This window comes from Lolium perenne, chromosome 2 (genome assembly GCF_019359855.2).
Source record: "Lolium perenne isolate Kyuss_39 chromosome 2, Kyuss_2.0, whole genome shotgun sequence".
Lineage (NCBI taxonomy): Eukaryota > Viridiplantae > Streptophyta > Magnoliopsida > Poales > Poaceae > Lolium > Lolium perenne.
In genome coordinates this window covers 313,501,710-313,528,342 of record NC_067245.2, presented here as the reverse complement: position 1 = coordinate 313,528,342, position 26,633 = coordinate 313,501,710, and the positions used below count along the sequence as shown (strand labels likewise).

The 26,633-nt window shown below is 44.1% G+C and overlaps 2 protein-coding genes and 1 non-coding gene across 3 annotated transcripts; 2 read left to right on the top strand and 1 right to left on the bottom strand.

The window, feature by feature from the left end:
- The first annotated feature begins 1,819 nt into the window (after positions 1 to 1,819).
- LOC127336789 (uncharacterized) lies at positions 1,820 to 3,820 on the top strand. The gene is made up of 4 exons (XM_051363630.2): positions 1,820 to 2,104; positions 2,260 to 2,367; positions 3,113 to 3,187; positions 3,389 to 3,820. Exons 1-4 carry the CDS (start codon positions 1,971 to 1,973, stop codon positions 3,618 to 3,620), a joined length of 549 nt encoding a protein of 182 aa, XP_051219590.1. The 5' UTR covers positions 1,820 to 1,970; the 3' UTR covers positions 3,621 to 3,820.
- An 803-nt stretch (positions 3,821 to 4,623) lies between these two features.
- LOC127336791 (uncharacterized) lies at positions 4,624 to 6,922 on the bottom strand. The gene is made up of 4 exons (XM_051363631.2): positions 6,662 to 6,922; positions 6,499 to 6,575; positions 6,319 to 6,416; positions 4,624 to 5,092 (listed from the first exon to the last, which is right to left on the bottom strand). Exons 1-4 carry the CDS (start codon positions 6,852 to 6,854, stop codon positions 4,933 to 4,935), a joined length of 528 nt encoding a protein of 175 aa, XP_051219591.1. The 5' UTR covers positions 6,855 to 6,922; the 3' UTR covers positions 4,624 to 4,932.
- Positions 6,923 to 7,164: 242 nt separating this feature from the next.
- LOC127337354 (small nucleolar RNA U3) lies at positions 7,165 to 7,385 on the top strand. The gene has a single exon (XR_007873763.1). It is a non-coding gene; the product is annotated as a small nucleolar RNA U3 (small nucleolar RNA).
- The last annotated feature ends 19,248 nt before the right edge of the window (positions 7,386 to 26,633 follow it).

Sequence of the window (26,633 nt, the reverse complement as noted above, 5' to 3'; positions counted from 1 at the left end):
TGTCTAGGTTGTTGTCCCCCTCTAGCAATTTTGTTCTCCTACGTCTAGGTTGCTGTTCCCCTCCGCCTAGCCTGTTGTTCTCATCCGTCAAGTTTGTTGTTCCCCTCCGTCCAGGCTCTTGTTCCCTTCCGTCTAGCCTGTTGTTCTCCTACTTCTAGGCTGTTGTTCCCCTCCTCCTAGCCTGTTGTTCCTCTCCATCCAGGCTCTTGTTCCCCTCCGTCTAGCATGTTGTTCTCCTACGTCTAGGATGTTGTTCCCCTTCGCCTAGCTTGTTGTTCCCCTCCGTCCAAGCTCTTGCTCCCCTTCTTCTAGTCTGTTGTTCTCCTACGTCTAGGTTGTTGTTCCCCTCCATCTAGGTTGTTGTTCTCCTACGTATAGGTTATTGTTCCCCCTCAGGCTAGCCTATTGTTCCCCTTCGTCCTGGTTCTTTTACCCCCCCCCCCCCGTCTCCTACGTCTTGGTTGTTGTTCCCCTCCATCTAGCATGTTGTTCTTCTGTTGTTCCCCTCCGTCCAGGCTCTTGTTCCCCTCCATCTAGCATGTTGTTCTTCTGTTGTTCCCCTCCGTCCAGGCTCTTGTTCCCCTCCATCTAGCATGTTGTTCTCCTATTTCTAGGTTGTTGTTCCACTCCATCTAGGTCGGTTATCCTCCTCCGTCTAGGTTCTTGTTCCCTTCCATCTTGCTATTTTCCCCATTCGTTTAGGTTTTTGTTTCCCAATGCCTAGGTCGTTGTTCCCTTCCGTTTAGGTTGTTGTTTCCCTTTGTCTAGGCTCTTGTTCCTCTCCATTTAGGTTGTTGTTCCCCAACATATAGGCTTGTGTTCCCTGGTGAATAATTAGTAGTTCCCCGATAAATAGTTAGTTGTTTCCTAGTGTATATGTATTTATTCTTTCGTTCAAAAAGTTTTGTCGCTCAAACTCTACAAAATCATAGTGATTTTTTCCTTTTATTCCTTTATTCTGAATTTTTTTTCTCTTGATTCAAAAAATACGTTCCATAAATTAATAGTTTATATTGTCGGTGATCTAGTTTTTGTCTGATTATAGTTTCGAATTTATACCTTCACGTTTTCCCCCAAACCTGTGCATGTATTGGTGCAGCCAACTTACGTGATGCTAACTACGTTGATGCATGCATGTGCATGAATTTTGCGGCAAGGTGCGTATGCTGATGTGAGGATGACATCACTGATGCGCACGTGCATGGATTTAGCAGCGAAGTGTCATACAGCAAACTACATCGATCAATACTAGCTGTTGCAAGAGTACTACCGCTGATATACAGTTGTAGATACTGATCGAAACTAGCTGTAGTCTGTAGAGTGTAGAGAGACGCGGACGCCCACGTCCGCGTCGAGTGCAGCCAGTTCTGTTCGTTTTTTAGTCCCACATCAGAACTTTAGAAAGAAACTGAGCGGTTTATATATGTGGCTCTCTCCAATATCGTACGAGCCAACTGGTCGAATAAATGAGCGACGGCCCAAAGTAGCCCACGCGTAGAACCTTGTACTACATGGGCCGCCGAAAGAAAGCCTGTTCTACCAAATCTTCGAGCGACATGAGAGATAGGAGGCGCGCGGGCGCTAGGGAGGAGCACCCTAATAACGTGCACTGATATCCCAAGTTGGATTTCCACTCCGTTTTAGTAATGGGCCCATTTCGATTCCAAGGGCGGAATATCTACATTCCAAATAGAGCTAACTCCCAGATCGCACGTCCTCCGGGTTGGCCCGGTACAATTTTGAAGGCTAAGCCCAAACAGTCAAAGCCCATCTAGCCCACGCCGGAGCCCCGCAGCCCCATCCCAACTTCATGCCACCAAGAACCCTAGCCGGCGCGCCGCCCAACTCCACTCCGCTCCCGTCGGTCTCGCGCGCCAACACGCACACACGCCGCCGGCCGCGCGCTCCTCCCCGAATCGTCCACCGGCGCCGCCCTCGACAACCGCGCAGCCTCAGCGTGAGGGAGGAGGATGAGGAAGCTCAAGTTCCACGAGAAGAAGCTCCTCAAGAGGACCAACTTCCTCGAGTACAAGCGGGAGGGCGGCCACCGCGAGGCCGACGTCACGCAGCGCTACAGCCTCGTCGAGAGGGACGACTACAAGAAGTACGCACTCTCTCTCACCTCACCAATCCTGCCCTCATCATGTCCCACCGCCGACGAACCATCTGTCAATTTCTTACCATACTGATTGCTTGGACTGCTGCTTGAGCATCTGTCGAGTGCTGGTCGTTCATTCTGTGATGGTTGTGCCCTGCCAGGTACAATGGGATCTGCTGCATGGCGCAGAAGCTCGTCAACATTATAAAGCAGATGGATCCGAGGGACCCCTTCAGGATCGAGATGACGGACATGCTCATTGATAAGCTGTAAGTCGCAGCAGCCCCTTTTCTTTCCATTTGCACCTGTGAATCGGGATGCTATATCCATTTGTTTGTTGTATGAAGACATCATGCACCACAAACCTTGTGAATCGTCCATGTTTATCTGTGATTGCCAGTTGGATTGTTACAAAGTTAGTGATACATAAGAGTTGGTATATCAATTTAATTGTACTCTTAGACCTATGGTGTTAGTACTTGATTCCTTCTTCAGGATTATTTTTTATTATGCAAGCAGTATTCCTTTTGATCCAGGCTAAGTAGCATATTACTCATATGAGGTTTCTTGGGCTATCATTGTTTTCCTTCACATCTTTGGTCCACTTGACCTGTATCTAAATCAATGAATGACTAGACTATACCAGTTCTCCTGCAGCTATTTAAAAATGATAATTAAATAATTAAGTGGTAGCAAAGGCTTGCTAACCCTTTGCATGATCATGCGCAGCGCATCATATTCCCTGCTTCTGCTAATGTCTGAGTGTGCACTCTAATAATTAGTTCGTTCAACATGACAATGAATTGCTTTTGTTTGGATATTCCACTGTTTTTACTCTCCCACGCATTAGAGAAGCTACAAGAGTATATATCGTGCTGCTTCGTTGATCCATCTTATTATAAACATCTGAAGCTATTGAATCATGCAAATCTTGCTTGCCGCTTCCAATTTTTCCTTGAAACTTTTACCGGCCTGCTCATTTGTACAGTGTAAGGAAGTTTTCTCTAATTTCAGGTATAATATGGGTGTAATTCCAACAAAGAAGAGCTTGGTCAAATGCGAGAATCTTTCAGTGAGCGCCTTCTGCAGGTCTATATCTCTCCCTGAGTTATATAGCAACAGTTTCCCCTTCAGTTATTGTTAGCTTCACCAAATGTGCATTCTATTTTTCAGTTGTTTTTTAAAAGTGTTTATTGCCATGAATCACTCAATAACCATAGCTACGTTGCTGCAGGAAGCAACATGACATATCATATTCCACTTACCATATCGTTTGCTAAACTATTGTAGGCGGAGACTTGCAACAGTTATGGTGAAGCTCAAGTTTGCGGAGCACCTTAAAGAGGCTGTCACCTACATTGAACAAGGGCATGTGCGTGTAGGCCCAGAAACGGTCACCGATCCAGCCTTTCTTGTAACCAGGAACATGGAGGACTTCATCACCTGGGTGGATACCTCGAAGATCAAGAAGAAGGTCATGGAGTATAATGGTGCATTGGATGATTATGATGCCATGATTTGAGTATGAGTTGAGTAGAAATTTTGGGAGAATCAGTGGTTCGGTGTAGCTACTCTTGTGATACTTTAAAAAAAACCTGAATCTGTGGCTACCACATATGTTGAGGTAGTATCTGTTGCAAAGCTACTTTCCCCTCTTACTGTTGTCTGATGAAGCTAAACGGTTGTATTGTGCAAATGCCTAATGAGTTCATACTTACATCACTTTTCACATTGGACATGATGATATACAATATCATACAGAAATTGTGATGTTGAGCACAATATCTACAATTTGTGTTCTATTCTAAGCAAGTTGGTCTGAACTTGATCATGTGTGCAGATGGTTTTTGAGTAATGGGTCTTGATTTCAGTTTGAGATGAAACTCATGCTCATTTAGGTCAGTTTTTTAGATGAAACTTTATGAAATTCAACTTTGAGATGTAACTTATGCATAACAGTGGCCGAATGCATAGCTAGATTACTAAGTTTGAGTGATCATGGTACATTATATTGACTTAGAACCAGTTTGGTTGTCCTCTGCTCTGCTAAATCCTTGACTCCGCCCATCACTCCACGAAATTGTGCTCCTCTTGCAAAATCTGAAGTTATGAAAACGTTTGGCAGCCAACTCTGAACTCCTGGTTCCGAAGGCGTCATCTACCCTGCCATGCCTCCGTGGTTCTCTGGCTTCTACATCCTAGGTTTGAACAGCCTGCCGCTGGAGCACACTGAAAATTGGGCGCAGCAGAGCACCTAGGCAGCGGAGCCATGGCAGGGTGAGACGAGAGTGGGGATTGACCCTGGGGAGAAAGAAATAAGCTGGGTGCCGCTCCCCTTCGTGGAGTTTCTGCATTCGGACAAGATCCGGACAGACTCTTAGATGAGGCCAACTGTAACTAGAAGTCTCTATAGGGTCAACTCAATGTGCACAACAAATGCTAAAATGCATTTGAATTTCAGTCAATTTCCAGCATAATTGGGCTGTGCACAACAAATGCTAAAGTTCTGAATGTCTCAAGCAGTATGGAGGGAAGAGCCTGCACAATAATACATAATATTCATGGATTCCACATCAAGATCATGGCCAAGTTCGCATCAGCTTACATGTCAGTGCGCAGGCAAAAAAACATCTGCTATGTTAAGCTATTAGCAGATGCTGCCAGAAAATTCCTCTAATCCAAAAATTGACTACTACATATACAGGCACTACGACAGACGCACTACGCAGATTACTCCATCCAGTGAGAAGCCGCAATGAGCATTCAGCCCACGCGTCTGGAACTTCTGTAAAATGGTTTTAACATCTGAGTCATTCAACTGTCAGCAACATTAGCTATGAATCCTGAGTTTCTGAATCATCTGGTAACGATGGAGATCCTCTACTGCACTTCGATTCCTGCATCTCCACCTCAACAGTAATTTCGTCTTTGGGCTTCCCGTTTTCTGTCTCCATCTTTCTTACCTTTTCTTTTTGTATGGCGTGTAGCTCGTACCTGTAAGAACAAGAAAGGTTTTTAAATGGTGATGGTATCAGTAACCCCCTGGTAGGAGGAAATTAGACTATCCTATAGAGCAGCTGGAGCTAAATCCTATCTGACCCCTGTACATCAAACATCTATCTATCTCGGTTTCTCATTTCTCAGTGAATGTTGACAAGGGGTAGATGACAGAAAATTTTGCACAATGTTTTTAAAAAGCTAACTATACACATTGGTCTGTTATCGTACATATCTGCCAACTATGTTGGTATGTTTTATGGGAGTCCAGCGTTCGTGTTGGCAAATGGCTGCATGTCAAGAGAACACTCCAAGGTAGCTTCAGTGGTTCAGTTGTTAATGCTGAAGAACTTAGTGAACAGTGAATACATCAGGATGGTAAATTCTTCTTTCAGGCTGTCTACATTTAAAAGGTTTACTCAGTTTAGTCTTCTAGGCAGTAAAGTTCAGTGAATTATGGCAATGATCGTCTCCCTGGCTCCAACATTCCATTATAGTAGTAGTTGCTTCATTGAGAAGATTTGATGCGACAAGATAAAATCAGATTTTTTTTTTTTTGAAATCAACAGATCTAGTATTATAGATAATGGAAATTGCAAACAGGGAGCAGTTTACATGATAATCTCAAAACATCATGATACCTTCTTGCTGAATGTGAAAAAAACAGAGATACTCACATTTGGCATAAATTAGTTTCTTTAGATGCAATTTGTTTTTGCTGACATGTACGTACATAGACAGAGAAATGGTATACTATGTGTGACAAGATAAGAGTTTTTGACTTGCGGCAGCGAACAACCGGCTACACCATTCTATGGTACTAGTTATTGAGATATTGCCATATTTGGTCTGATGCTTGAAAACTAACAGGAGCAGCATATCATCTACTGGAAGCATTACACCTCAAAGAAGAAGACTGGCAAATAGAGATTGCACTTCACATGATGATCTCAAGAAAATCGAGACCCATTTTTTTTTTGCTGAATGTGGTTACTCAACATTTGACATAGTATAACATTTGTTCAGATGCAAATCTGTTTTGCTGAATTTGTTCACATTGATGCTTTAATTTTATGTGTGATTGCATGCTCAAGTTAGTTCATATCCCAATTTCTAGCTTTGTACACATTGATCTGTACCGTAGTGGGTCAAAATCATGAAGTAATTGACTCTATGACTGGAAACACTGCACATAGACGGAAGCTACTGAAATAAGAGCTTACGGCAAGATGTAGCTCCTGGCAAGTAGGAAGTACACTGTCCAGAACTGCTTATCCTTCATGTGACGTGGGCACAGATCATACCGGATCTTAGCCAATTCCTGCCCACAGCACAACTCACAGTTCAGAACAACCTCTTCGAAGAGAAGTGGCCAAAGTAGACGAGATCCGCGGGAAACCTACCTTGGCTCTGCCTAACACGAGGACGGCGTGCCGCTGCTGCCACTCCGAGAGCTCGCCCGCCGCCTCCACGGAGCCACCTGCGACACAGCACATCACCGTCAGCAATCGGTTCAGAACGAGCAGGGGGACGGACTTCAGCAGGGAGGAGGACTGGAGGAGTTGCCTTGGTTGAGCTGGACGGTGGACGCCTTGAAGGCGTCGGGGGAGAGCGTGCGGAGGAAGTCGAGGAGCTGCGGCGTCACGCCGAGCTCCTCCTCCCCCTCCGCGGCCGCGGCGGCGGAATTGCTCGGGCCGGCCCCGCCGCCGCCGCCGCTGCTTCGGCGGCGGAACGGCCACGTGAAGGCGGAGAAGGCCATGGGACAGGTGCTCCGGCGAGTCGGCGACGGCGATCTGATTGGGCTCCGAAGGAACAAGATTTCGTCACGAATTCAATGACAAGGAGAGAAGGAAACAAATACGGTGCAAATATTTCTGGGCTGGGCTGGGCTGGGCTTCCTCTGTTCTCCGGCCCAACTACATGGGCCAGAACTCACGAAACCTCTGTGAGCTCGTGCGTCGTGCCGGTGCTGCCCGCTGCCGAGGCGTTGCGTGCGAAAGTTTAGTCCCACCTCGGCAAGCTAGGAGCGGCCGGAGTGGTTTATAAGGCGGAGAGTGAGTAAGGATAGCACGACCTTACTTGAACAGGATCTGTTCTATAGGATCGTACCGTTGCATCCTTTACCAATAAGGAGGCAAGCACTTAAGTCTGGTTGATGCAATATGACCTTTGGGCCAGAGCGTGACTGACGGCTAGGATTCTCCTGATGGGAGAAATCCGTTGGCTGTAGATGATCGTTCCTGTCCGGCTCACACTGGTTCAGGGTGGCCTTGAGGTTGTCTGACAGACCCAAAATCTTTTTGCTATTTCTGATTATTAGCCATATTCAGGGAGAAGTAGAGTCAGAATTTATTTTTATCCTTTTGCTGTTCAGAATTTAGCCACACAGTGTCTGTTCTTTCAAATCTATGCCGTCTTGCATACAGTCCAGGGCTATGATGTTCATCTGCCATGAAAAGGTATATCAGGTCCAAATGGTAAGGTGGCAGTACCATACGTTGTACTGAGATCATCGGCATCAGAAACATGATGCAACACAGGGAACAGTATAAGATCACACAGTGTCTGTTCTTTCAAATCTATGCCGTCTTGCATACAGTCCAGGGCTATGATGTTCATCTGCCATGAAAAGGTATATCAGGTCCAAATGGTAAGGTGGCAGTACCATACGTTGTACTGAGATCATCGGCATCAGAAACATGATGCAACACAGGGAACAGTATAAGATCTAGACAGAAAAATTCCTGAAACTCACAGAATGTAAGATTTCCCCTTTGACCATATCGTACATGGAAGTGAACACCAAAGTGTAATTCCGGGTCAAGACACCTGTTAGGATGTTACAAACATGGTCATGCTGACATTTCACAATTTTTTGCCCCGTGCTTGGTCAAAGATCGCTATCCCTAAGTGAGGCAAACAAGTATATTCATCTCCGAGCCACAATTGGCTCCAAATCCCCAGCTTTCTTGAGTTCCTAGTTTAGCATGTGTGGTCGCAAAAGAAGGTTAGACGCTTTCCCACCAAAGTGTGGAAGAAGAACAAGAGGGTAAACTCATCAGCGTAAATATGCTAGCGGACCAAAACAGCTTACCCTGTTGCTGATCAATGCGGAGAATGAGTGACGGTAGCACAACCTTACTTGAAGCAATCCGATGGCTGTAGATGTTCCTTCTAACACTGGTTCAGGGTGGCCTCGAGGTTGTCTGACAGACCCAAATTTTTATTGCTACTAGTAATGGTGCACGTGCAATGTACATGTTGACTAATGCACATAATTTAGTTGAATTTTTATTATTTAAATTTCATAATGTTTACAAATAACTTGATGTATGTTACTTCCCTTCTAAAACAAACCTGAAGTAAAGAAGTGAGCCTAGCTCATTCGGTTAGGTAAGTGGATGTACAAACCCTGAAGTATGTCACTAAACAGTAAACAACATGTATGTAAATAGCAAATATCTCCTATCAAAATTTGCTGCTTTGCACGAGGAACTACAGAAAAAAGTAGAAATAGAATCATAGTTAAAAGTATTAGCTTGTAAATTATTTTTTCGGGAAAAAGAAATAAATATAAGACGTTTTTTATGTGTCTTCAAGATAAAGAAACCAAATCAATGTTTATGTGTGTTACTAAAACTGAGAAAATATGAACAATTACGCATTCCATTCTGGATAATATGTTGTTTATGTGTCAGAACTAACCATGGTACATAAGAAAATGAAGCCAATGATCCCGAGAATAAACCTTACATATTCTATTTACAAAATCCATAGAGCGAATAAAGTTAGGAACATGAATAAAAATCTACAGATCTAAAACTCTGTGCTTCTAAAAATATATAATAAAATCTTGTTTGAGCTTATTATAGAATGGACATATATGATAGATGATCGTCACGGTGAATCCAGCGTTCTCCTGCTTGAAGAAGATGATGTCCAGGGACGGAGCCAGCAGGGGCTGGCTGGGGCCATGGCCCCCTTCATGGTAATTTTTTTTGTTAAAAAACCTTGGTCAATCTATATATTTGACCTGCAAGTTGCCTAAATTTACATATATGGCCCCCTCCAATAAATTTTACATGCAATTGGCTCCCCTTGTGTTACTTTTCTGGCTCCGTCCCTATTGATGTCCTTCTCCCGCAGTTTCGTCATCTTGGCGTACTTCCGCCCCTCATGAAGTACATCATGCCATGGAACCAATCTAGTTGGACGGCATACTCGCAGAACTCGCCGTTCTGGAGTGGCACGTTGACAGGTGCATGTGTGGTGACCTTTAGCTGCATGTCCACGTCGGCGCAATGTGTGGCGGCACCGACATAGCTGTAAGGTCGCTCGTATTGAGCTGTAGGTAGCAAGCGACTTGGCACGACAGGGATGTCGTGATGTCCCAGGCGTGTTCTGCGCCCCGCAATCACCCTCGCCTCCCACGCCTGCATATGCGCCACCACCCAAGGAACATCACGCCACGCGTCGATGTCGAGTTTACCGGGAGCGTGCCCTCCTCCTCTAGAGAACAATGGAAGTATGAGGCCACAAGCTTGTCTCAATCCTGCTTATGGTGATCACGGTGAACAACGTTAGTACTAGCGCACTGCCTTGCCACGGTGATCACCAACATTGGCTTGGACGACAATGCCAATGATCACTGTGCACCACGACGACCTGTGGCCCGAAAGCAGAGCATGCACATACACTACAAGAAAAGTTCTGATAGACAACGTCTCAAAATCGTCCGCTAAGGGGTATTTTTCGTCGCCTATGGGCCTAACCCGACGATATGGGTTCTCTTGTGGAAACTGCGTCAGGCAAAGTCCTACGACGATTTTTTCGGTCCGTCGCGCTTGGGCGCCCTTCCGCCACGGAAAATCGGACCGTTGCCCAAGTGTTTCCGGGAGCCCGTTGACTGCTGACGTCATGCAACCGACACGTGGCGGCCAGATTAATCGCGATTAACGGCGTTAACGAGCGAAACCCCGTGGTAGATGGTAGGCCCACACGAGGCTGCCACATCTTAAGCGGAGCGGCCCATTAAGTTTGCGGGCGGGCCAGTGACTTAGTTTGACCGGTCAACTATATAGCCGGGCTGGTCCATTAGTTACGTGGGCGGGCCTAACCTCTAAGGTTGATCGGTCAAAACTTTAATGGGCCGCCCACTAAGCATGTGGGGCCGGGCCGAATGCACTCGTTTGACCGGTCAACGAGGCAAAAGGGCCGGCCCACAAGACATGTGGGACCCACTTTCTGGTATCGGGCCGGCCCATTTACAAAGTGGGGTCCACATTAAAGCAATCGCCGGCCCAAGAAGTTATTGGGCCGGCCCAATTAGCATGTGGGTCCCACTTTCTGCTATCGGGCCGGCCCATTTAGTACGTGGGGTCCACATTTGATCAAATGGGTGGCCCAACAAGCCGATGGGCGGGCCAAAAGCACGGTGGGTCCCACTTTCTGTTAAAGGGCCGGCCATTTAGTATGTGCGGTCCACCATATAGCAAGTGGGCGGCCCAACAAGATAGTGGGCGGGCCAAAAACACAGTGGGTCCCACTTTCCAGTTAAAGGGCTGGCCCATTTAGTATGTGGGGTCCACCATATAGCAAGTGGGCCGGCCCAACAAGATAGTGGGCCGGGCCAAAACACTGGTGGGTCCCACTTTCCTGTTAAAGGGCCGGCCCATTTAGTATGTGGGGTCCACCATATAGCAAGTGGGCCGGCCCAACACGCTAGTGGGCCGGGCCAAAAACACAGGTGGGTCCCACTTTCCTCTTAAAGGGCCGGCCCGTTTAGTATGTGGGGTCCACCATATAGCAAGTGGGCTGGCCCACCAAGATAGTGGGCGGGCCAAAAACACTGGTGGGTCCCACTTTCGTCTTAAAGGGCCGGCCCATTTAGTATGCGGGGTCCACCGCAAAAGCAATTGGGCTGGCCCAACTAGTTAGTGGGCCGGCCCAGTAGTGGGTGGGGTCCACCTTAAAGCAAGTGGGCCGGCCCAATTAGAGTGTGGGGTCCACAGTAAATCAAGTGGGCTGGCCCAATAAGTAAGTGGGCCAGCCCCTTTAGTTGCTGTTTATATGCCGGCGTAAAAGGCGTTTTAGGATTTTGCGGGCCGGCACGTATGTGATTTCGCTTAATTGGGCCGTTTAAGGGATAGGAATTCGTGATTTAGATACTGAGAATATTTACGCAACATTGATTTCTGTCGGATAGCCTCACTTACCACAAGCACCAAAGAAAAAATGCGCGAAAGAACTATAAAAACTAACTAAATATTACATCAGCTGCAAGGCTTTGAAAAAATATTACAGAACCTAGAGAAATTGAATGGTAATTAAACCTAGCAATACAATGAAGCGATCCGGCAATCTTTTAAGTTGTCCATGCAACACCTATATCTGAAACAAAGACATTACAAGTTAAGACAGCAACAATGGAAACGCAAAGACACTGCAATATTGTTTGCCAAAGAATTTGGAACTCATCATTTCGTCGTTATAACAAGATCATTGTAATGCGCACAATAAGCAAACAAAGAGTGCATGTCGCATACCAACAGCCAATATAACAAAGCATGTTAGAATGAAACAGCAGACTTACTACTGTCGAGTCCCATGCAAACCAACATGTTCAGGGAGTACAAAATTGGCATGAACAACATAGTAGCAGGCTATAAATTTTGTAACAACGACTGAGCAAGATGAAGTTATGATGACTACATCTACAGAGCAGGGAATGTAAACCAAAAATAGAAGTTACGATGGCAAAAGCTAAAGAGGAGGGAATGTGAACCAACATGTGCCAAGTGCAATTACTTCATTTTGGCCGTGAACTAAATAATACTCCTGAACTTATAGTGAAGGGGATGCAAATCAAGATGTTTCGGGATATAAACTTGTAATGAGCAACACATAGAGGATAGTTAATCTTTGGAGCTTAGGATGGACCAGATACAATATAGTGGGATCACCTGTGAACTTGTATAAGAGGGAATGCAAACCAATATGTTCAGCTTTCCATATGTGAGCGTCATGCCAAGTCATAGAAACAAGTCAATAATGCAGCTTTTGAAGAACAAGATGGCACGCAAAATTATTATCTAGTAGTATGACAAGTTTATTTGTACTACAGGCTAGATAGCAGAGTGATAGCATGCCAAACTAAGTCCTTACTTTGTTAGCTTACAATGAACTAGATACAAAACAATGGCATCACCTGTAGTACAGGGAATGCAAGCCAACATGTTCATGGAGTAAAAAATTAGCACAAACAACATAGTAGCAGGCCATAATTTTTCTAACAACGACTGAGCAAGATAAAGTTATGATGGCTAGATCTACGGAAGCAGGGAATGTAAACCAAATATAGAAGTTACGATGCCAAAAGCTATAGAGCAGGGAATGCGAACCAACATGTGCAATTACTTAAAATTGGCCATGAACTAAATAATAGCAGGATGTTACTATAATACCTATAATTTTTGTAACAACGACTGAGCAAGATAGAAGTTATGATGGCTACATCTACAGAGCAGGGAATGCAAACCAAAATGTTCAATCGCTTAAAGTTAGCAATGAAGTAGAAAATAGCAACATGTTACGGTCATAGCTAGGAATGAACTAAAAGAGCTTCAGACAAACAAGCATCTGAACCCAGAACATGGCGCTAAAACAAGGGACTTACATTAGGAGAAGCACTCTGTGGGAGTCACAGCAGATCTTCCTGGGGTTGATAGATCCGGTGATGAAGTACGCTACATGTGCTACTTGGGGTTGGAGAGACGGCCATTACACTTCATGATTACTCATCTCATCTGCAAAAACGTAACGGCGCGTCGTTAGCACAAACAGGTTCCCCCAAGATTAAACAAGAACTTGCAGGCAAGCAATAGAAAAGCGACAGTAGAAGAGTTTAGATCATGCAAGGCGCCGGTGAAGCAGATCCGGTTCATGCACAGCGGTGTCGGTGAGCAAGATCCGATGCGGTGGACGACGGATCCGGCGAAGCGGCTCCGGCGGGGTGGACGATACCGCAGCTGATGCGACTGCGGTAGACTGCTGGATGAGCATATGGTTTCGAGGTACGGCGGGGATGATCCGGTCCGGTTGATGACGGTGTCGATGAAGCGGCTCCGGCAGGCAGCCGGATGACGAGGATCGCGAGGGCTCGGGTAGGCCTGGGAAGTCCGGCGGGGATGTTCCGGTGCGGTGGTCGTGGAGGTGGGAGAGAGGGACTTGGGAAGTTCCGGTGGGTGGTCTGAAGGAAATGTATTTTTTTTGGGAGGGTTTCCGGGCTAGGGAGGTGGTGATCCAAAAAATGACGGGCAGACCCCCCCCCCATCAACCGACTTTGCTGCCATCTCCACAGGGGTAGAATGGGAATTTGGAAGCGTGTGAAATTTTTGTATTTTGTGGGCGGGAAGTTTTGCCGCTATGAGATTTTGAATTTGGCCACCGTCCAAGTATAATGATAAAAAATTGTGAGACCGTACTAGTACCTCTGTTCAAGGCCGAGTGCAAAATCAAATCATCGTCACGTTGAAAATTTGTTACCAACTTACCATGATCATGATCTACCTCTGAAAATGGGCGCATCCACTAAAACTTGCAAAGTATAATGATACAAATTTGTGAGACCGTACTAGTACTTATGTTCAAGGTCGAGTGCAACATCAAATCATCATTACATTGAAAATTGTGTTACCATGATCATGATATTTCTCTGAATTTGGCGCATCCGCTAAATCTCGCAAAGGATAATGATAAAAAAAATGTGAGATTGTACTAGTTCTTATGTTCAAGGCCGAGTACAAGATCAAATCATCATCACGTTGAAATTTGTTACAATGATCATGACATATCTCTAAAATTGGTGCATCCGCTAAATCTTGCACGTGGCGCATCTCGGTGCGGAGCAATAGGTCGGTGCTATCAAGGTTGAGGCGTCGGTAGCGTCATCGGGCTCTCCTCTGTTGATAGATCTTCTACATGGCGCGGCGCACCACCCGCCGATAAGCAGTCACATGTGAGACCGAGGTGGAGACGTCCCCGGCATCCTCAAGGCTCGGCCGCCCTTCTACGAGCCAGCGTCGACTCAAGGTATGAATCCATGTGGTGCCTTAGATTTATTGTTCTTCTCTTATGATTATTTTGAGCCGAACATGTGTGCTCTTTCTCTGAATATATTGCTTGAAAAGCTTACCAAGTTACTTAAATTCACTTCGTTCTTAATCTTGCGAGCTAATATTGTTATTTTAATGAACGGTGGTGCGCGCAAGCAGAATTATTTGTGGGTGTGTTGAGCTGTTAGGCATAAGTCGAAATCCTCATCTAAACGAGGCCTCAGCTTAACACATAAAAAAGGTGTTCAATCTCGCCCACAATACCCTCTTCTTTCCTCTCCCTTTATTGGAACTTGTTTTGCAGACAAGGAAAGTGGCACGTGTAATGTGAGTAAAACCCTCTTAGCCAAAATCATCTACGAGCAAGATTTTCTATATTGTAGATGCCCCAATTGACTCTCATCCCCAAAGTAGTTTTTTTATGTCAGTATAGACTTCTTTACTGGATGTATACTATCGTACATGGCATGCATTTGCCTAATGAGCAGCATTGTATTGCTATTCTAGCCAACCTGATCGATATGTCAAGCTTCATGCACGAGATGCCATGTTTAATTTACTCCCTCGCTCTGATCCATATTTCTTGATGTGAAATGAATGTGAATCGGAGGGAGTACTTTTCTTAGATAGTACTATATCATTTCAAAAAAAGTACTACTACATCACAAATGCATCAAAAGAGTACTACATCACAAGACCACCACGGTTGTACTAGTAGAGTTTAATGCTGAACTTCCAAAGGGATTAAGATTACACATATGAACTTTAAACATGATCAGGAGCATGAGGGCCAGCAGCAGGGGCGTTGACGTGGAGCAAGCTAGGCAAGACGTAATTACGGAGGAAGAGGCCATATGATGCGTGCTTGGCCTTGGTTGCAGTGGCGGTGTTTCCCCCTATGTACTTAGGCCTACACCCATCGCATGTTGGATCAGCTGTGGATGTCCTTCTAGAGAAATTTGCCACATAATGGGCAAAATAGCTCCCCGCGCATGCGTAAACGAATTTCACCACCCTTCAGCCGCTTGAGAACATAGCGGCTTTTCCGGTCCCTGCGCACCTTGTTGTTGTCCATGTCATCAGAATACTCCTATGAATTATTAAGTACTACATAATCAGGTTTTTTATGACAGATTGAATAAATACTCCACTAACATAATCAAACCTTAGAAACCCTAAAATTAAATGTGTAGAACAAGTAAATGGCAGAAGAAATCGTAATAAATCATGAGAAACCCTATGAACAACCATGAACATAAGCCACAACAATTGCAAGTCCACTAAGTATGAACACATAAATTGATTATATGACTACATGGCAGATTAGTCGAAATTAAACTAGAATCTGATCTTACGAATCGTAGAATCAATTACATCTACAAGAACAAGGTAGGATATCAAATCAATCAAGAACCAGGCTCGTGCAAACCATGTGAACAGCAATATGACACAAAGAGGGTTGGGACAGTTTCGGTAAAAGAGAAGTACCTCCTCGTCATCACCCTCAACATCCTCCTGGAACTGAACGTTTGGGCCGAAATCGTCGAAGGGGTCGAGGTTCGCGTCCAGCATCGGGCCTAGGAAGACCTCGCCGTGGTGGCCTCGCAACGCCGTGCACATCTTCGGCGGGATAAACAACATTGGTATCCACCTTCCGCTCGACGGCCGGGACGCCCGTTTCGACCGAGGTCGAAGAACCGGACAAGCGAGAGGAGACGAGCGGCATGGGTGCCCGGTGAAGCCTCACCCGTCGTGACGGCCGGGACGCCCATTTCGACCGAGGTCGAAGAATCCGACAAGCAGAGGAGACGAGCGGCCTGGGTGCCCGGTGAAGCCTCACCCACCGCGACGGCCACTACCGTAGAGGCATCCTCTGCGTGGGCGGTCGCCTATTGCTCCGCCTCGTATGCAATACCTATCTTCATGCTGCTGCGGTTGGAAACGGGAAAGTCGATGCCTCAGAGGTGCGGTGAGTGGATGGGGGTTTTCACAGTGTGGGGAGGCAAGTTGGGGGAGTGGAGAGGACGAGCTCGCGAGAGATGATGAGGCCGATTATGTTATAGCCTCTGACTCTCTGTATCCAGTAGTGGACGCGTGAAGTCATGCATGTACTCGACTTTCCACTTTCTGGGAGACGTGTACGAAACTTTTTTTTGGACCATTTAACTTCATGTGGGACTCATGTATACCAATACTTCCAAACGTCATAAGTAATTCAAAATCATTCAGAATAATATGAGACCTTAACATTTTATTTTTTGTGTCAGATATTGTCTATGAAAAATAACATCCTTCAAAAAATAAATCCCCTATGCCAATCCGATCATGCCCGTCTACTCCAACTAGCTTCCTCGAGTAATTTGTCACCTTACATTCTTAAAATGAACCAAAATTTGGCACAGGGGTGCATCATCACATGGAAAATGATGTTACCATTCTATCTTCCCATTTTTTTTGAATTTTTCAAAATTGTCATGCCCTAACGGAAAAAATGTACTCCTTCTAAGAAGCATGTATCAGAATGGCATTACCAAAACCTAGGGGTGGGGTGGGGGGAGGGGCACATGGTGGTGTGATGATACATCACATTTGGACCACACAACACCATTTGGACCAACCAAAAAAAAACCACCCTACACAAACCCTGGTCAAAACTAGTTTGACCAATATTACAAAAGTTGTACGGAGTACATAATTCAGAAACCGTCAGAAATATACGAAGCATTCAGGAGTCCCCAAAGTCGATGACTTTGAGTCACTTACAACCGTGGTCCACATATCGGTCACCCAAAGTCATGGCAAAGTCAGCTTGGCAAAGTCACCGACAGACAAAGCAAGCGGTGAACAGACAACTCCGTAGCACCGAAAAGACATCTCACGAAAAGGCTAGTACTACCTTTTCTTCCCGGATAAGCAAAAATAGCTGATCGGTGCGACGAAATGCACCAGGTCCGCAATGTACTCCAGCTATAAGTGAAGCATGCCTACCACTGAAGAGGAAATTCAAGATTCCACCAGATCCCCATATCACTCTTTTGCATAAAACACGGACATATCTTTTGCACAATTCACCACTTGTTGGTCTAATCTATCGCAGCTTCCATCAGTTGGTCATCCAATTAACAATTTAACGGATTAGAAAAATAAGCGGTGGAATTAGAAGTACTAGTAGCGAAATGTGCAAAATATACCGTCCTTCCCGAGGGGGTTTGTCCAGAAGAGGGCCGGATGACAATGTCCCGGTGCATCCGAAACGAGAGGGGTAGTTTCTAATACATGTAAGAAATTATTTTACAAAAAGGTACATATTAAGTAGTACAACTATTAGTACAGTACTACTATTTCGAGGGAAAATGCCATGTCGTGCGACCTCTAATCAATGAGTAGAAGTTGTAGGTGCGCATAACATGCATTGCTGAAAGCTGGTTCCGCTGGAATTTGAGCTCAGCCGGGGCGGATTCTGCGAAGTTCGCCCGACGTCACTCATGTATCCCACCAAACTGCTCACTTCTTTCAATGTCTCTTCTCTTTCACTGCAGCTCTCCAACATCAGGTGCATCAACTTATCTTGTGCCTTCTGCCTCTCGAGAAGGGCAAGGATGGCGATGTCAGCATATTCAAGGTTCAACTTTTGGAGCTATACTTTATCCTGAAGAAGGATTTTGTACTCTATATCAGACTTGTCTCTTTCGAGGCACACAGTCTTGAGTATCTTTCTTGGCTTTCTCCGCTGATGCAATGTTCCTCTCTTTCTGCTTAATCAGCTCGTTCTTCAACATATCGCGCTCATTGCGAAGGCTGCAAATGAGCTCCACAAGAGTTTTCGAATTCTTCTTCTTGGCAGCCAAATCATCTCGGAGGCGATCACACTCTAAGCTGAGCTCCTTGTTTTTTTCCATCAAGATGGCGACAGTGGTGTCGATAGTCGGCGCCGCTTCCTTCAGGGCGAAATCATCGGTAGCAAGTAAGCGCAAAGGAAGAAGAAGAAGAAGAAGAAGAAGAAGAAGAAGATAACTACACAGTGCTTGGTGCTACCTCATTTCGCCGGGGTAGGGCCGGGTTGAAATCATCGGACGACGATGATTCCTTGGTCGTGGAAGTTGGTGCAGTACGGGCGTCGTTGGAACTTCCAACCCTTTAAGATGTATAACCATAGAGACTCTTAAAGAGCTTGAGCCCGGGCAAGAAGAAACGAAAGTACATGGCGAAGGAAACTAACCCGGTGAGCACAGCACGGACGCGTTTCGGCGACGGCGGCAGCGGCGGCGACGGCGAGCCCACTTGGTTTCTGGAACCGTCTCTCGAAATTTCGAGCCGGCGTTTTTTATCCGCGTACTTGACCACCGGCGACCTGAAGTTTGAACACATTAATTGCTGGAGGAGAGAGCGACGAAAGAAACGAAAGTACATGGCGAAGGAAACTAACCCGGTGAGCACAGCACGGACGCATTTCGGCGGCGGCGGCGGCGACAGCGAGCCCACTTGGTTTCTGGAAGCGTCTCTCGAAATTTCGAGCCGGCGTTTTTTCTCCGCGTACTTGACCGCCGACGACCTAAATTTTGAAGACATTGCTGGAGGAGAGAGCGACGAACAAATGTTTGTTAGGTGGAGAGAGGAAGAAAGTGAATGGAACGAGAGAGTTTAGCGTTTTGCCCTTATAGTCATAGTCGCTAACCGTGACGCGGGAAGATTGGTCGTCGGCGTTTAATGGTCTCCCGCGTGGAAACCGAGGCGGCCACGAGGCAGCGGCTGGCCACGCGGCGTCCAGTCGCCTACGCCGCCGTAAATGAGGGTAGTTGCCTACCACCACCAGGTGACATGCACCTTTTGCATGTCACCGTGTGACATGCGGCCTAAATTCAAATTTAAAACATTGCGAAAAAAATCATGCATCCGGTGACATGCCCATGGCATGCCACCGATGAAGAGTTCCGTGCCATGCACTACGGCACTCGCGCCGTCTTGGATCGGAAAATGAGCGAAGAACGAGGACGAGGCACTAGTTCAAATTTAGGATGAAGTTTAAGTTTTATTTTGGTTTAAATTAGATTAGAGGGAGTAGTACTCTTACTTTATTACTCGTACTTGTGTTAATGTAGTAGTATTATTATGGTGGTGTACTTGCGTTCATGTACTTGTTTCAGCTGTTTTGGTGAAGGAGACATGCATCACCTTTTTTGGTGATGTATCTAGTCGTCATGTAGCCCTTGTCAAATTCCTCTCGATATCGATGGGAGGGCTTGTTCACCCCATACTGATGGGAGCCCTGGTCAAATCGTAATCATAGCCAAAAGGCGCATTTTTGCCCGATATTACTCGATGCTTAAGGCGCGGGTGGTTGTGGTTCAGTTATCTCCCTAATTTGCACCTGCTTTCCCGTTTCCACTAGTCGAAAGTCGAAACCTGGCCACATTAACCCAAGATCCTGAAGCCGCCGCCTCAACCCTAGCCGGCTCCAGTTCTTCCTCCTCGATAGATTGGTTCCCCCTCCTCCGGTTGGCTTCGCAGGCGTCAGGAGGAGTGGGGAACCCGATCTATGCGTGGAGTTTCGAATAAAAGTATTGTTTTCATTAGATTATATTAGATTATGTTAGGATTTTGGTAGCCGCCTTCTTGTTGGTTTCCCCTCAATGGAGATGGCATCGTCTGCAATAAGTGATCTTCGGCCTTTCGTTCGGCGACGAGATCTTCTTCCCGGCGTCAATGGTGGTCTTGAACGATCACAATTTTCTAGGTATGGGCCTTTGGATCTTGCTTCGCCAGATCGATTTTGGATCTTTTGTCTTTGTTGCCGTGGGGAGGATTATCCTCGCAGTTTTTGTCCCGGCTGCTACGTCCTCGACAATGGTGATTCGTACTCTCGGCTCTCCATCGACGATGACAAAGCTAGTCGGTTATTATTCCCTGATATACTGGTGTTGGTACTCTTGCCGATGTTGTATGACTGCTTTAATGGTTGCGTGCGTGCACGCAGCTTTGGCATTGCGGCTCAAAAAATTATGGGAGAACTTTCATCGGTATCTACAGGTCTATGGTTAGTTATCTATTTTTGGCTGCCTTCAGAAAAGTACAAGATTGTGTTCTGGAAGAAGAAAAAATTGAAGACCTCGAAGATTTGTTACTATCTTTTAGACTTTATTTTGTAATCGTTGGAGTCAGTTCATGTATCTCTACCATGTACTATTTGTTGCTATGAATATATGTGGTATTGATTGTCAAAAAAAAAAAACCCAAGATCCTGAAAAACTGTTAGTCTATCCCGAGAAACGAGGAGGTTTAAGGAAACGAGGAGTCCAGCACGTGCGGAAGGAGCTTTAATCGTGCGAGCATGCAGGGGCAAAATGAGGAAACTAGCGATTACTTTCTCTCCTGCCAGTCTTATACCTTAATAAATGGGCAAACTGAGCACGTTGTAGCTAATCCTTTTATTAATTAAGCAGCTATATTAGTCAATAAGATTGCCTTATGTTTTTCCTCGGTTTTCGCCAAGCCCTTATTTGTAACCCGCAGAAGGAGCTCAGACGGGAGGATTCCAGTTTAGTTGACCGTTCCGTGCTGACGTGTGGGGCTAGTAGAAAGGGACCGCGTGGGACAGGACGAGACCGCGTTTGGTTGTACGTGAGCAGGAGCTGGGTTCTGTCTCTCTCGGCGCGAATTGGCATTTTTAAGAGCACCTTTTCCCCCTCTGTCTCTTTGTCTTTATTAACCAAATTAGTATCAAATCTAGAGAAGCTTGCATTTCTGTCTTTCTTCAATTATTTGTGCCTTTTGGCCCTCGTTGTTTGCCCAATATGGCAGCAAATCTAGTACTCCCTCTGGTCCATATGTATGTAGTTAAATCTAGAAGCAAATCTCCAGGGTAATGTACTCCGTACGACAAATTCACAGTAATAGTAAATCGAGAAAACAAAGTAGGGCCAACAAAATATAGTAGAATAGGGATAGATAATAGGGATCCCTCCCTAGATAATAAGCTGCATACACAGCAGCCAACAGGTTCGAGGTTCTTCACAACACCATCATACTAACAACATAACAACAAGGGATCCCTAGCTAACAACAAAATAGAAGCTGCTTTGCAGCAGCAGCACACGTCCAGGACTCCGCCTACCCCATCTGCCTCTGCCTCCACTTGTTGCTCCCCTTGGGAGCCTTGGGCTTGAGCGGAGGCATGCGCCCGGCGGAGATCTCCACCCGCTGGATGCTGCGGAGGTGCATGCCGAGCGCCATGTGCTTGGCGCGGAAGGAGTGGGGGTTCACCGACGCGCCGACCTTGGGGTTGGTGTTGCCGATGTTCTCGGCATGCGTGAGGAGGCAGTTGAAGTCAGTGCGGCCGAGCCTCCTAGTGCAGAAGGGGCACCTGTAGACACCCTTGGCGAAGTAGGAGACGTACTGGCCGACCTGCAGCCTCTGCAAAGACTGGCGAGTCTTGACGTCATGGTGCTCGTCGTCGATGCCGACGTCGCTGCAATACCTGATCCATATCAAACGGGAACTATTAGTGAATGAGATGCAACGATGACTAACGTGCATGATAACAAAGTAAGGAAAAACAGAGCCAGCCTCAGTTAGAGTGGACACGATTATATGTCTACAGGGATGGTGTTAGCGAACCATAGCTCATGCACAACAGATTTGTACACAGCAATGGTTCGCTGAACCCACTGTAAAAATTTGTGCCCAACGATTCATCATAGGCAAAGAAACAGATTCCAGATCTGATTTTGAACAGATTCCAGAATATTTGCAAAATTAAACGGTTGATATCTTTTGATTCGTGCATAAAATAACTGACTGAGATCCCATAAATTAACTGATTGAGATCCCATTATTACTTGCATAAATTAACCGAACGGCCGAACTCCAAATCTTAAACGAAATCAAGAAGGGATCAAAGCAAAATGGAATAAAATCGGCGCAAATATTAACCCAATACTCAACCATCTACAGATCGGCACTAATAGTTACTAGGGAACCAGCAAAAATAGGGTTCAAAAAGGAATGGGGAACAAAAAAGGGAGCAAACCATAGTTACCTCGTTCCATGGGTCGTCCATGCAGCTGTCGTAGGGGTTCGGAGGCGAGATGTACGGCACCGGCTCATAGGGGTCCCATCCCGGCGGGATACGACCGCCACCGGCGGCGACGGCCTTTGAGGGGACGACGTCGAAGAGGGAGGCGTCGCGCTTGGAGCCGACGGCGTCATGGACGATGGGATTCGCATTCTCCATGTCCATCTCGCCTGCAGAGAGGGAGAGGGTTTTTTGCTTTGGAGAAGATGATGGGACGTGAGAGGCGGCGTTGCATGAGCGAGTGAGAGTGACAGAGATAGTGCGAGGAGGCGTCTATAAAGGCGAGGGGTGGTTAATGCGACCCGCGTCCTACGCGTCCACCATTTAACGTCTGCACGTCTTGGGCTTCTGCAACGCGACACGCGTCCACGATTGCACGTCTTCGACTTCTGCACCGCGACTCGCGTCGCACCCGTCAACAATTGCACGTCTTCCACTTCGCACCGCAACACGCGTACTCGAGTCTAACCCTGGAAATTTAGATATACTCTCGAGTCTTATACCGTAGCATTTTTTGTGTGCTCGGTTTTCCCCTTGAGTACTAATACGGCTAGTGCAATATACTCGCTTTACCTCAAGTGCCTGGTCAACAGAGAGTCAACAAATGGGATTAACTAGTTAAATGAGTCAACAAATGGGATTATCAGTTCGTTTTCACGTGTTAAACTTGTCTAAATATTGGTCAAACCTAGGATTTGACCAAGATTCAAATGGGCAGAAAATAAAAAAAAATAGAAAAATGAAAAACCAAAGCACATAGTCTTCTTATGTCATATAGTAAGCATTAAAGGTGATAAACAAGGTCTAGACATATTCAAACCATACAAATCATGTATCTACCCCCTAACCCCTAAACTCTGTCTTATGAAATAAAGCATGAAGAGAAGTGGTTTTGGGTTTCAAACATGGAAATTTCAAAAACCTCCCAAAAACTTCATTTTAGAGTGACTAAGAAGGATACATGCTTCCCTTTTCATTTTCATGTTTTAAACTTGTTTAAATCTTGGTCAAACCTAGGATTTGACCAAGATTCAAATGGGCATTAAAATTTAAAAATCAGAAAAATGAAAAACCAAAGCACATAGTGTTCTTATGTCATATAGTAAGCATTAAAGTTGATAAACAAGGTCTAGACATATTCAAACCATACAAATCATGTATCTACCCCCTAACCCCTAAACTTTGTCTTATGAAGTCAAGCATGAAGAGAACTGGTTTTGGGTTTCAAACATGGAAATTTCAAAAACCTCCCAAAAACTTCATTTTAGAGTGACTAAGAAGGATACATGCTTCCCTTTTCATTTTCATGTTTTAAACTTGTTTAAATCTTGGTCAAACCTAGGATTTGACCAAGATTCAAATGGGCATCAAAATTTAAAAAAATCAGAAAAATGGAAAACCAAAGCACATAGTTTTCTTATGCCATATAGTAAGCATTCAAGTAGATAAACAAGGTCTATACATATTTAAACCAGACAAATCATGTATCTATACCCCTAAACCTTAAACTCTGTCTTATGAAGTCTAGCATGAAGAGAAGTCGTTTTGGGTTTCAAACATGGAAATTTCAAGAACATCCCAAAAGCTTCATTTTAGTGTGACTAAGAAGGATCAAGGCTTACCTTTTCATTTTCATGTTTTAAACTTGTTTAAATCCTGGTCGAATATAGGTTTGACCAAGATTCAAATGGGCATAATATAAAAATATAGAAAAATGAAAAACCAAAGCACATAGTCTTCTTATGTCATATAGTAAGCATTAAAGTTGATAAACAAGGTCTAGTCTTATTCAAACTAGACAAATCATGTATCTACCCGCTAACCCCTAAACTCTGTCTTATGAAGTCTAGCATGAAGAGAAGTCGTTTTGGGTTCAAACATGGAAATTTCAAGAACATCCCAAAAGCTTCATTTTAGTGTGACTAAGAAGGATCAAGGCTTACCTTTTCATTTTCATGTTTTAAACTTGTTTAAATCCTGGTTAAATCTAGGATTTGACCAAGATTCAAATGGGCATAAAATAAAAAAAATAGAAAAATGAAAAACCAAAGCACATAGTCTTCTTATGTCATATAGTAAGCATTAAAGTTGATAAACAAGGTCTAGACTTATTCAAACTAGACAAATCATGTATCTATCCGCAAACCCCTAAACTCTATCTTATGAAGTCAAGCATGAAGAGAAGTGCATGGTTTTGGGTTTCAAACATGGAAATTTCAAAAAACTCCCAAAAAATTCATTTTAGAGTGACTAAGAAGGATACATGCTTCCCTTTTCATTTTCATGTTATATACTTGTTTAAATCTTGGTCAAACCTAGGATTTTACCAAGATTCAAATGTGCATCAAAATTCCAAAAAAATCAGAAAAATGAAAAAACAAAGCACATAGTTTTCTTATGTCATATAGTAAGCATTAAAGTTGATAAACAAGGTCTAGACATATTCAAACAAGAAAAATCATGTGTCTACCCCTAACCCTAAACTCTGTCTTATGTAGTCAAGCATGAAGAGAAGTGCTTTTGGGTTTCAAACATGGAAATTTCAAAAACCACCCAAAAGCTTTATTTTAGAGTGACTAAGAAGGATCCATGCTTATCTTTTCATTTTCATATTTTAAACTTGTTTAAATCATTGTCAAACCTAGGATTTGACCAAGATTCAAATGGGCATAAAATTAAAAAAATCAGAAAAATGAAAAACTAAAGCACATAGTCTTCTTATGTCATATATATAGTAAGCATTTAAAAGATGATAAATAAGGTCTAGACAATTCAAATAATACAAATCATGTATCTACCCCTAACCCTAAACTCTATCTTATGAAGTCAAGCATGAAGAGAAGTGGTTTTTGGTTTCAAACACGAAAATTTCAAAAACCTCCCAAAAGCTTCATTTTAATTAGACTAACTTATTAATTATGAAGGATCCAGGATTGATTACCTTTTCATTGTCATGTTTTAAACTTGTTTAAATCTTGGTCAAACCTGGGATTTGACCAAGATTCTAATGGGCATAAAAATTAAGAAAAAAATCGTAAGAATGAAAAACAAAAGCACATAGCCTTCTTATGTCATATAGTAAGCATTCAAATTGATAAACAAGGTCTAGACATGTTCAAACCAGAAAAATCATGTATCTACCCCTAACCCTAAACTATGTCTTATGAAGTCAAGCATGCATGAAGAGAAGTGGTTTTGGGTTTCAAACATGAAAATTTCAAAAACCTCCCAAAAGCTTCATTTTAGAGCGACTAATAAGGATCGATGCTTACCTTTTCATTTTCATGTTTTTACTTATTTGAATCTTGGTCAAATCCTAGGTTTGACCAAGATTTAAACAAGTTTAAAACATGAAAATGAAATGGGAAGTGTGTATCCTTCTTAGTCAGTCTAAAATGAAGCTTTTGGGATGTTCTTGAAATTTCCATGTTTGAAACCCAAAACCACTTAAGACAGAGTTTTTGGTTAGGTGTAGATACATGATTTTTCTTGTTTGAATATGTCTAGACCTTGTTTATCAACTTGAATGCTTATGACATAAGAAGGCTATATATGTGCTTTGGTTTTCCATTTTTTTCATTTTTATGCCCATTTAAATATTGGTCAAATCCTAGGTTTGACCAAGGTTTAATCAAGTTTAAAACATGACAATGAAAAGGTAAGCATGAATCCTTTCTTAGTCACTCTAAAATGAAGGTACTTGAAATTTTTATGTTTGAAACACAAAACCCCAGTTCTCTTCATATGTTTGACTTCATAAGACAGAGTTTAGGGTTAGGGGTAGATATGATACATGATATTTCTGCTTTGAATATGTCTAGACCTTGTTTATCAACTTGAATGCTTACTATATGACATAAGAAGGCTATATATGAGCTTTGGTTTTTCATTTTTTTGTTTTTTTTTTAATTTTTACGCCTGTTTGAATCTTGGTCAAATCCTAGGTTTGACCAAGGTTAAAACAAGTTTAAAACATGGCAATGAAAAGGTAAGCATTGATCCTTCTTAGTCACTCTAAAATGAAGCTTTTGGGAGGTTTGTGAAATTTCCATGTTTGAAACCCAAAATCACTTCTCCTCATACTTAACTTCATAAGACAGAGTTTAGGGTTAGGGGGTAGATACATGTTTTGTGTGGTTTGAATATGTCTAGACCTTGTTTATCAACTTGAATGCTTACTATATGACATAAGAATACTATGTGCTTTGGTTTTTCATTTTTCTGATTTTTTTAATTGTTAAACCCATTTGAATCTTGGTCAAATCCTAGGTTTGAGCAAGATTTAAACAAGTTTAAAACATGAAAATGGAAAGCTAAGCATGAATCATTCTTAGTCACTCTAAAAATCTTTCGG